General features: G+C 43.5%; 1 protein-coding gene across 3 annotated transcripts in view; it reads right to left on the bottom strand.

Moving 5' to 3' along the window:
- The window catches only part of SMOC2 (SPARC related modular calcium binding 2), a 140399-nt gene that overhangs the window by 64738 nt on the left and 63162 nt on the right, over positions 1 to 12499 (bottom strand). For all 3 annotated transcript variants that reach the window (XM_032216926.1, XM_032216927.1, XM_032216928.1), the window contains exons 3-4: positions 10197 to 10303; positions 7153 to 7252 (exon numbers count right to left, since the gene is read on the bottom strand). In XM_032216926.1, the coding sequence (XP_032072817.1) occupies positions 7153 to 7252; positions 10197 to 10303 (207 nt within the window). The remainder of the gene's footprint in view (positions 1 to 7152; positions 7253 to 10196; positions 10304 to 12499) is intronic.

Raw genomic sequence — 12499 nt, 5'->3', positions numbered from 1 at the left:
TAAAATATGGTGGGTGGGCTAATGGGTATAACCTGAATAAATCTAGTGGAGATTCAACCAGACCATCAAACAGGGAATCATCAGACAGTGGTAATAGATAGGAGGGTTGCCAGTGCCCAATAATTAAGAAAGAAAATCAAAATGAATTGAGTCTTAGATAATGCTGTTAGTGATTAATTTATCTTGCAATAAATTTAGGCTGGAGGAATGTAAGCTTTTAAATAAGCTTTTTTTCCCCTAGCTCTTCAACTTGAATTTTTTTTTTTTTTTTAAACCAGTCATGGTCCAAAAGAGTGCAAGAAACACAAAAAGTGTAGCACACACTTCCATCTAAATAAATACTTGCCTGCTACAAAATACAGTCCTGATAATTGAAATTCCTACTTGTGAACAATTCCTTCTTATGTGGAATACATGATACAAAAGACACATACCACAAGCTCCTGTTTCATAAAATAAGTTTAGCTTTTTGTTTATCAGAAATTGGTGCGAGTGGCTTCAATCAAATTTACTTTACAACTTGTGGTTGGTACAAGTTACATTAGTTCTAGTTACATTCAGGTTTCTGCAAAAATACCACGTTCCGAGGAATCTTCCAATGTCAAAATTCACACTGAACCTTGGCTACATCATGCTCATATGTGCATTCAAAAAAATCTTCTAAAATATGCTGAATTTACTGGAACTTATTTGGTTGGGGAGGATTGCCTGCTGCTTTTAGCTCTTCCATTTATTGCTTTCGGGGGGGAAAATCTTTAAGATCTGGAAACCATTTTATTGACACATCAAAGGGATTACTATGGGCAAGGGATTTATTAGGAAAACCAAGGCAATTTCTTTCCCCAAACCAATCCAAAAACCCAAATTGAAGGGAACTGTTTCCTGAAGGAAATACAGCTGCCATCAACTATATTGAGCAGCCATGTTCCTCTCTCCATCAAGTGCCACTTGGCAACAGCCATTCCATCAGGCTACAGAAGAGAGAAAGATGGATCAGGATTACTCCATCTGCTCAGCAGGAATCTCTATTTTTTATTTATTGATTTGTCTCCTTCAACTGCTTTCTGTTTGGCCTTTAAAAACATTGTAACTAAGAATTAGTGAATGAGATCATTTTTCTTTCTTTCCTTCAGATCGTTTTTTCAATCGGAAATAGATCTTTTAATACTAGATGCTTGTGAACAGGGACAAATTTATTTCATTTCATTTTTTTTCATTTATTTGACATTTATAGGCCGCCCTTTTCCCTGAGGGGACTCAGGGCGGCTTACAATTTGTAGGAAGGGAGTGCAAGACAAAACACAAAAAGAAAATGTGAAATATAATAAAATAAAACAATAAAACACAACATTCATTCAGCATTCGGGTGGGGCGAGATTAGGGTCTTATCCCCAGGCCTGACGGGATAGCCAGATCTTGAGGGCTGTGCGGAAGGTCTGGACAGTGGTGAGGGTACGAATCTCCACGGGGAGATTGTTCCAAAGCGTCGGAGCTGCTACTGAGAAGGCTCTCCTCCGCATAGTCGCCAGTCGGCACTGACTGGCGGATGGAATTCGGAGGAGGCCTACTCTATGCGATCTGATGGGACGAAGGGAGGTAATCGGCAGAAGGCGGTCTCTCAAATAGTCAGATCCACTACCATGGAGGGCTTTATGAATGGTAAGTAGCACCTTGAAGCGCACCCGGAGATCAACAGGTAGCCAGCGCAGCTCACGGAGGATCGGTGTTATGTGGGCGAACCGTGGTGCGCCCACGATCACTCGCGCGGCCGCATTCTGGACTAGCTGAAGTCGCCGAATGCTCTTCAAGGGCAGCCCCATGTAGAGCACATTGCAGTATTCCAGCCTAGAGATCACAAGGGCTCGAGTGACTGTTGTGAGGGCCTCCCGATTCAGGTAGGGCCGCAACTGGCGTACCAGGCGAACCTGGGCAAATGCCCCCCTGGTCACAGCTGACAAATGATGGTCAAAAGTCAGCTGTGGGTCCAGGAGGACTCCCAAGTTGCGGACCCTATCTGAGGGGTGTAAATTTTGACCCCCCCAGCCTGAGTGATGGAACGCTGGCCAAATTGTTGGGAGGGAAACACAACAGCCACTCGGTCTTGTCTGGGTTGAGTACCAGTTTGTTAGCTCTCATCCAGTTCTTAACGGCCTCAAGACCCCGGTTCATCACGTCCACCGCTTCATTGAGTTGGCACGGGGCGGACAGATACAACTGTGTGTCATCCGCATATTGATGGTATTTTATCCCGTGCCTCCGAATGATCTCGCCCAGCGGTTTCATGTATATGTTAAATAGTAGGGGGGATAAGACCGAGCCCTGCGGCACCCCATAAGTAAGGGGCCTCGGGGACGATCTCTGCCCCCCCACCAACACTGACTGCGACCTGTCCGAGAGGTAGGAGGAGAACCACTGCAAAACAGTGCCTCCCACTCCCACCTCCCACAGTCGTCGCAGAAGGATACCATGGTCGATGGTATCGAAAGCTGCTGAGAGGTCAAGGAGAACCAGGATGGACGCGTGGCCTCCATCTCTGGCTCTCCAGAGATCATCGGTCAATGCGACCAAAGTGGTTTCTGTGCTGTAACCGGGCCTGAAGCCGGACTGGAAGGGGTCAAGGTAACTAGCTTCCTCCAAGGTACGCTGAAGCTGGAAGGCCACCACCTTCTCAACAACCTTCCCAACGAAGGGAAGGTTGGAGACTGGACGGTAGTTATTAAGAACGGCTGGATCCAAGGATGGTTTCTTCAGGAGGGGTCTCACCACCGCCGCTTTAAGTGCGGCGGGGAAGTGCCCCTCCCAAAGGGAGGCGGTAACGACCGCATGGATCCAGCCTCGTGTCACCTCACTGCTGTTGGCAACCAGCCAGGAGGGACACGGGTCCAGTATATAGGTGGAGGCACTCACAGCTCGCATAGCCTTGTCCACATCCCCAGAGGCAACATCCTGAAGCTCAACCCAGAGATGGTCTGCCAAGTTATCCCCCTGTGTCTCGGCTGGATCTGCAGGGGTGGAGTCCAAGTCCGACCGAAACCGAGCAACTTTGTCCGCCAAGAACTGGACATACTCCTCAGCCTTACCCTGTAAGGGGTCCCCTGCCTCCCTCCTATTTAGGAGGGAGCGGGTTATCCTAAACAGGGCGGCTGGGCGGGACTCGGCGGACGCAACCAAGGTGGCAATATGTGTTCTTTTAGTTGTCCTTAATGCCCTGATATATTCCTTGGTGCATGCTGTCAAAAGTGCTCGGTTCGATTCGGACCTATCGGACCTCCACAAGTGCTCTAGGTGTCTCCTCCGGCGCTTCATATCCCGGAGCTCCTCGGTGAACCAAGGAGGCCTCCGGGATCCGCCGACCCGGAGGGGCCGTAGTGGCGCAATCCGGTCAAGAGACTCTGATGCTGCCGAGTGCCAGTGATGTTTACTATACATCAGCCACTCTTTTGAAGAGTGGGGGGGTGGAGAAGAAAAGAGAAGCTCCATAGAGGTATCGGAGGGGATACAGGATTTAGTATTGAAGTTCTTATCACTGTTTTACTGGGAGTGGCCTGATCTGGTACAGAATCTTATATCATGGTATAATGTTGTTAAGATTTTTCACCACATTTGAATTGATACATTTATATCAGAGATGAAAGTCAGCAGGTTCTGGAGAACCAGTAGCGGAAATTTTGAGTCATTTGAAGAACTGGCAAATACCACCTCTGGCTGGCCCCAGAATGAGGTGGGAATGGAGATTTTGCAATATCCTTCCCCCAGAAGCGGGGAGGGAATGGGGATTTTGCAGTATCCTTCCTCTGGAGTGGAGAGAGAATGGAGATTTTGCAGTATCCTTCCCCTGGAGTGGGGTGGAGAAATGGAGATTTTGCAGTATCCTTTCCCTGCCACATCCACAGAACCGGTAGTAAAAAAAAAAGGAATTTCACCACTGATTTATATGCTCCTTTGTTCTAAGACCTTATCTTTTTTTTCTTGAAGTTTATCTTACATGTTAATAGTATGAACATCAACTAGGATTCCAAATAAAATTAGTAAACAAGAAATAGAAAAAGAATTTTATCATACAGCATGCAATTCTCACCAAAATCATCTTAGTCTTCAGTCCCAAAGATTTCTTATGATAAACATTTTGCTTCAGTTTTCAGGATCACTCCCAACAATGCTATCTAGACCTTGATTTGCTAATGAGCAGGCTAAATTGATTCTCCAGAATACTGTAAACAACTGTGCTAATAGGAACAGTTATGAACTGTGCAGATCTCAAATTATTTGGGAAATGTATTTTTATTTACTACTAGTTGATAACCCAGTATTGCCCGGGTATTTATTTATAGGGGAAAATGTCCTGACCAAACGTAATTTCTAATGTTGGATTTTCCCGCTTACCAGAGGGAGCCCCCTTGTGGAGTATTGTGAAGCTGTTACCATGGCAACTCTACTGCACAATAGAAGTCATTTTACAGCAGTACAGTAGAATCCATTTTAAGGCACAACAGGCTGTATCTTAACAGAACACCCCCCCAAGGGGTGTTAGGGGTGTCTTACCCCTACAGTATTTTTTTCCAGAGAGTGAGTCATCTGTGTAACAAGTTTGGTTGAAATTGCTCAAGGCGTTCCAGAGTTATGGTGGAACATACACACACACAGCTATTGACAGACAGACAGACAGATAATGCTTGTTGGTCTTTACCAACAAGATAATACTTATATTAGTAGTTTGTAATCGACACAAGCTACTACATGGTGGACATTTTCAAACAGTGCCTTATAATTACTGACAACTTGAGCAAATCTGTAAAGGAAACTTTTTGTATTTCAGAACTGAAGCACTATAATGTGAAAACTTTTTCTCTTGAGGAAACCAAAATATGGACAATTGCCATGTGAATACAAGGTGATCCAAAACTTTCCTGTTTGAAAACTGTTTTGTCCTCACCAATTTTTTTTCTCATTTACAAAAGTGTCAATTTTGTACTTAAAAACAGTAATATTGGAAAAGTCAGACATCTACAAAACAGTCAGAATAAAATATAGGTTTACAGGCATTAGTTTGGATTAAAAATCTAAAATTAACTTGGAGAACACTAATCCTCTATACATATCCAAACGTCTCCCCCACAATAATTCCACTGTCATTTTTTTATGAATGCACATAATTGACCATAATAAAATTTATGCCAGGTTCCCAAGTATAGAATTGCAGCCTGAATGTCATATGCAGGTCATTTGAATTTTGCACTGAAGATTTATTAAATTATACTTCTTAAAATAAGGTCAGCAGGAAATTGGTTTATTGTTTTAAAGTACACTTATCTATTACTCTGTGACATAAAGTTCATGGCCCCACTAAAATGATAGGAAACCAAACCTCACAGAAACCAAGAAGAAAGTATAATAAATCTAATGTGCTGTGAGGCGCCAAAATAGCCAAAATATAAATTAGACTATTCCAAGTTCTCTACTTGGTCTGCTTTTGAAAAGTATCCAGATGTTGCAACTGATGTACAATGGAACAGCTAAGTTGCTAATCAGTGGTATGATGCAGGGAACACATACAGTTAGAATTGAAGGTCATCACTGGTTGGAAATGGTTTACTAGGCATGGGGTAAGGTGTACTTTCGGAACCCCAAATGGCTTATGGCCGTGATGGTGAACCTATGGCATGCATGCCAGAGGTAGCACACAACACTCTCTCTGATAGCATGCAAGCCGTTGCCCCAGTTCAGTTCTGCCACATATGAGCACGCTGCCTCCCATCAGCCAGCTGGTCTTCAGATCTCTGCCGTGCATGTGCAGGGGGTGGGCCGCATGCAGGGCTTGCACATGCATGTGTGGGGTGCATGCACAAGGGTTCATGCATGGAGGTGTGCACATTGCATTTGGGGGTTCGAACGTGCACTCTTTGGGCACTCTGACCGAAAAAGGTTAGCTATCACTGCTTAGGGGATAGCTATCTGAAGGTTGACCTCTTACAAATCTGCAGCAGTGGCCCTCCTGGTTTCTTTTTTTAGTGTGTGTGTGTGTGTGTGCGCGCGCACACATGCACAAAGGGTCCACTTTTTACATGTTGTTGATTCCTATGACTGTCTGGACTAGCCCTGTGCAGTTTTTCTGGAAGTAGTTTGCCTCCTTCCTAGGGCTGAGAGAGAATGACCAGCTTAGATGGCTTCATGACTAAGGTGGGACTAGAACTCATGATCTCATGGTTTCTAGTCTGAGCATCATCTACTATACCAAACTTGCTAACTGGCTGACTGGCTCTCTCCCTCCTCTTCTGAGGTTACAGGTTCATTTACTTGACATTCAATTATGTTGCTCCCAAGGTAGAGAATGCATTCAGCGGCCCTCACTTAAGAGAGCAGAACAACAGAGTTGGGGGGGACCTTGGAGGTCTTCTAGTCAATCCCCTTGCTCAGGCAGGAAACCCTATACCATTTCAGACAAGTGGTTGTCCAATATCTTCTTTAAAACTTCCACTGTTGAAGCATTCATAACTTCTGGAGGCAAGTGATTCCACTGATTAATTGTTCTAACTATCAGGAAATTTCTCTTTAGTTCTAGGTTGCTTCTTTCTTTGATTAATTTCCCTCTATTGCTTCTTGTCCTGCCTTCAGGTGCCTTGGAGAATAGCTTGACTCCCTCTTCTTTGTGGCAATCCCTGAGATATTGGAACACTGCTATCATGTCTCCCCTAGTCCTTCTGTTCATTAAACCAGACATACCCAGGTCCTGCAACCGTTCTTCTTATGTTTTAGCCTCCAGTCCCCTGATCATCTTAGTTGCTCTTCTCTGCACTCTTTCTAGAGTCTCCACATCTTTTTTTTTTACATTGTGGAGACCAAAACTGAATGCAGTATTCCAAGTGTGGCCTTACCAAGGCATTATAAAGTGGTATTCTATCAAGCAAATCATTTTACTTGACAACATTTTATTTCTTAATTGTTAATTGTTCAATGCAATTTTGAATGATCTCTTTTTGTATTCTACGTTTTATTTGTTGTCAGCAGAATCAACGGAATAGAAAGGTACAATAATAAACAAATACTTAATGTAGCAGGTTAGCTTCTGTAGGTGGATACTTTTATTCAGTGTATCATGATAGAGAGTAGAAAAAAGAAAATCAGCTTCTGCCACAATAATGCATATATAGTTACCTGGGCAACGTGGAGTTTTATGCGCTACAGCTGTACCACTGATTGGACGACCATTAGGGGTGACACACCAACAGTAGCCTGTGTAACTGTGGCACTGAACCTGTGAAAAGACGTCAAGTATTTGAAACTCACTGAAAATAATCTCTCATATTTTCTTCAGAGATAGTGTTGATCCCCCCCCCCCCAAAAAAAAATTAGTACCTATAGCTCTGGCACTAACCTGTAAAAAAAATGAACCATCCTTTCCACAGTTTTGCAAAATCCATGTATCATATCAAAATCAATAGGCTTATTTGATTTTATGGATTATATTAAATGGATGTAGCTTGAAACTTGAATGAGAATAGACAAAGGCTGAGCACCGTGATCTGATTGGGGAATCACTAATAATATCTTCAGTGGGTATCCAGTGACAGCTCATTCAGTCATTTTTTTCTCCTAACTTGCATGGATAGAAAAAATAAAATGATACAATCTGAGTTGCTTGTTCGACCAGAGTTGAATGTGTTGAATTTCAAATTCAAACTGAGTCACAACCTTTCTCAAATTAATATAGGTAGTATGGTGATGTAATATGAATTAAGCGTGTCCATTTATTTTTTTGTCAATGTGGGGGAATGCCAGTAAAGAAGAAATAGCTGCAGCTTTAGAGCACTCTTCTCTTATTTCCCTTATTTCCAAAAGCACAAATCAATAGTGGAATAAGAGCTAGTTTGTTTTAGTGGTTGTGAAGTTGGGCAAAGAAGTCTCAGGGTTTGTGTACACACACACACACACACACACACACACACACACACACAATACCACTGTTCTGTCTATATAATCTGCCCAGAAGTACCTTGAGGTAAGATGAGTGCCCTATAAATTTTATAAATAAATACACTACTAAAACTGTCATTGTCATGATCTTTAACTAGGTGAAAAGATGCATCATAAGATAATACATTTTGATTCAAAATACTTCATATGAGCTAACTTACAAAATGCATGCAAAATCTAAGACCCATTCACAAATCACAAACATTTCTTTCTTGTGTTTGTGTACTCTATTAAAGTGTGGAGTGAATATTCATCCCAACACTCCATTAATTAAGGAGATCCTTGGAGTTCTCAGTGCTTGGTTATTTCCTTGCAGACGTCTCATTACCCAACTAGGTAACATCATCAGTGCTTGTGGTGTGGGGTTTAATCCCTGTTTACATACATAACGTGCCCTGACAATATTGGTCGTTATTTTCTTGTTGATACTTACTTGATTATGGTATTGTTTTCTGCTTGATTTTTTTATCTGATATTAATCCATGCTTATCTGGGTATGTTTTTTTTTTTTACTCCTTCTATTATTTGTTTTGAATGATGTGTAAATGTACGGTAATTTGTCTCTATATGTCTGTTAATAACTGATTTGTCTAAATGCCAAGCTTCCAGGAATTCCCTAATTGTTTTGATGTAGTCTGGTCTAGAATGTTTCCAGAAGAAACTATGGTTGAATCTCTCTGTGAATTGTAAGATTAAGGAGTTTTCATCATGTCTTTTGATTGCAAGTTTGTGTTCACAGATGATCTTCTGCTTGACTAGCCTGCAAAGTAGCTGTTACTGGTCTTCCTATTATATATTGTAGATGAGTCGTGTTTTTCTTCTTGTTGTGTTACTGTGTTTGGTTTGATAGGAAACTCATACTAGTTTTTGACAGACAACCCATACTACCCCAGTGCTCCATTACCAAAGTAACAATCCAACCTCCCACAAGAAGAGCTATGTAAGAACATTATTCAGATTAGTACAAATGTACTTCAGCAACACAGAACAAAGCAATGTAACACAAAAAGAAAAGAGACCATCTATTTAATATCTTCCCCCAAAAAATTATATCCATGCAATTTTATTAAAAAATGTCTGACCACTTAACCCACCATAGCACAACCAACACAAGCTATGAAAAGCATAATACTGTCATCCATCAAAAACATCTCAAAAATAGCCAACAATTACAATCACACAGCATCACTGTAGAATGCAAACAAAATATAGCCTTTCAAAACATCTTAAAAGGCCTAGTAGCCCAAGAAGAAGAAAAAATAGGAGTCATCCTATTTTACATAGTGTAGCGATTGTAACAACTACTATATGGACAGACTGGCAGAAGACTTAACAGGATGCATCTATGAACACTAACTAGCAATCAGAAGATACAATGAAAAATTCTTATTTAGGGATACTACATGCAGATAAGCAGGGATTAATACCAGCCAAACAATCAAGCAGAAAACAATACCCTAACCAAGGAACTGCCAAGGAGAAAATTACACTCTCACCAATACTGTCAGAACAAGCTACATTTCATAATTATATACAATGACTGTATATAATTTCACAGTCATTGGCATTGATGATGTTGGATTGTGAAGCATCTGTAAGCAAACAACCAAGCTCAGAGAATACCAAGGACTCCACAGTTTGTGCTGTAAAATGCTATAAGTAATATGTCTGTGCTTCTTAATAAGCATTCACTTTTAGCTAAAATAAATAAGTAATTCAACAGATGGTAACCCAACTTTCAATAGAATCTCATAACGTGTGCATTGGTAGAGTTTCTTCCATCTACAATTTAATGGAGTCTCCAGACTTTTATACATGCTCACAACTTTTTCTGGAGAGTCCTCAAACTTCCAAACTACTTTTTTGAGAACAAGCAGGATTCTACTGGGTGGAGGAAAGGAGGAGACAATCAGAAATAACAGAAATGTACTAACGCAACATTGGATATCATTGGATATATGTGGCTGAGTTTTTACAACACTTGCAAGAAATGAGACAGGAAACAGGAGATACTTTCACAATACTGCTGGAAGCAGCATGAGATCTTCATCTTAACATCCTTCAGAACTTAGGAATTTAACAGTTAGATATTTTCTTATGAGCTGTTTTTATTTCAGAAAAAACAGTACTTTAGAACCAATCAGTGGTAACTCAAAGTCACAAAAAGAGACTTAAGCAGGGAAAGAAATAGGTCAAATGAATAATCAAGAATTGTTTCAATCAACCTGGCTGTAAGTCCCATCATCGTTGCATTCTGGGATGAATACTTGCTGGAACTCCTTCCGTGCTTGTTCCTGGGTATATTTCCTCTCTGCCACACATCGTGAGACATCTAAAGAAATGAGATGAATTATTAATCCCTGCACAAATGGGAATATTGCAAAATTTGTCTTTGTTGCAGCAGCATTTTGTTGTTTATACTTAGGGTGACCAGACGTACCGATTTCAGCGTGACAAGCACGATTTTTAACCATTTTTCCCGCGTCCCTCTGCCTTTTAAAAAAGTCCCAATTTTTTTCTGGCTTCATGTTGAAAGCCCAGTGGATTTGCTTAAGAAATCCTAACCGGGGCAAGACAAAAGACACCCTGTCTAAATTCCCTCTCTCTGTCTCAGTACTTTCACTGAAGATATTAAAACGTTAAAGCAACAAAACGGACCTCTGCCCTCCCCCACGCTGCGCCGTTTACCTTATTTTATAAGAAAAAAAAAATGATCTAGTACCATAGAGCTGCAGGAAATAGCTAGAGGGGTCGCCAGTGTTACTTCCTGGATTTTCCGGAGGGGAGGGGCACGGAGGTTGGAGGACTCTCCAAAATGGTGGGAAAAGAAACTTTCTGGTAAGTGTGCTGTTTTTTTTTCTTTTATTTTTTAATGCATTTTAAAATAATGTAGGTTTTTAAAAATGTGCAGCTACTGATTTTTTTTCTAAACAATATGTGTAACACTATGATGTGCCATGGAAAAATCATTTTAAAAAACCCTGAAAGAACAAAAGGGTTTTTTAGAGTATTTTCCTGATCAAAACTATAATTGTTTCTGCATGACACCCTTAATCACAAATAGCCAACTAAATAGTTTTATTTCCTTTATTGTATGTGATTACTCAAGTCCAAAAACTGAGTTAATTGGATAAACTCAGCTCCACAATTTACTAAATATACAGTTACAGGAATTCCATGTATAGTATGCTGTCTCTTAGGGTTTATTGAACATAGGAGAATAATATGAGAGGGATTTGATGTAAAATACGCTCTTTTAATGAATTCAAAATCAACGCAGCAGACAAGACATGGGAGTGAACATAATACACACTTTAACAATATTTTTTTTCCTTTTAGCCATCAAATACTGCAAGTGTGTCAGTAATAATAGCAAGACAGGCATAGGATTTTCCAGCCAGGTTAATTTTACTTTTTTATGGTTTTGATGTTGTATTTAATTTTATCTGTATTAGAAACTTATGAAGGCTGTGCAACATTTTGAGGTGATATAGAGCAGTGGTCCCCAACCCCCGGTCCGCGGACCGGTGCCGGGCCGTGGAGTACCTGGCACCGGGCCGCGCAGCGGCCGGGGGCCATGATCGCTGCAGCGGCCGGGGGCCATATTTGCAACTTTGTAGTCCTCATGAACGCGCCCTTTCTCTGCCCCCCCCCCCGCCGCCCCAGATGTGCGGGGCTGGGGGGGCGAGGGGAGGCCCGATCTCCCCCCCCCGCCCTCTTGCTCTGCTCGCCCCGTGAGGGAAGGGGCGGCGGCGGCGGCCTCGGCCTCGGCCCGAACTTGGGATGCTGCTGGCGGAGGCTGCCTGGGAGACGAAACTTTGTCCGCGGACTCACCCGGCCCGCCTGCCCCGTGGAATGACGAGGGGGGGGCAGGAGGGGGCGGCGGCGCTGCATTTTCCTCCCAAGGAGAAACTAAGGTTGCGGGGGGGAGGGGCGCAGCGCGGCCGTTTCGGGGGAACTTGGGGAGCTTTGCCGTTCCGAGAGGTGCTTCGCACGCAGCCCCACCCAGGTGGGAGATGTTTTCCTCCGCCGAGGCGGGGAGGGGGGGCTTTACGTAAGACTCGCGGCGCAGCTCTGCCCCCCCTCCTGGAGTGTCACCTGCCTCCCGCCCCTCCCCTCCGCCGCAGCGCTTTTTGTGTCAGGCCGGCGGGGCTCTCGGGGGCCCTTCGGCCGCAGCCCGCCTTCTCCCCCTCTTCCCTTCATGGAGCGCGGCGCGGAGGCCCACCCCCTCGGAAGCAGCCGGCCTCCGCCGCGCCAGCCGCCCGCCCGCCCGAAGTAGGACACAGGGCCATCTTTTTCCCCCGCCGAACTGCAGCGAGGAAAAAGGGCTGCCCGAGCGAGCGGATCGCGGGGTCGGTTCCCCCTCCCTTCCCCCGACGGCCAAGGAGGAGGAGGCGGGGCGGCCTCGTGGGCTGTCGGCCTTGGCGTGAAGGAAGCCCCCCCCCCGCCCTGCGGAACGCGCGCCCAGGATGGCCGCCTTCCCACCCGCCGGTCCGGAAGGCCGAGGGAGGCTCGTCTGACTGGTCCG

This window comes from Thamnophis elegans, chromosome 4 (genome assembly GCF_009769535.1).
Source record: "Thamnophis elegans isolate rThaEle1 chromosome 4, rThaEle1.pri, whole genome shotgun sequence".
In the NCBI taxonomy this organism is placed as follows: Eukaryota; Metazoa; Chordata; class Lepidosauria; order Squamata; family Colubridae; genus Thamnophis; species Thamnophis elegans.
Note: the sequence above shows the minus strand (reverse complement) of the source record. Positions and strands in the feature narration are given on the sequence as shown.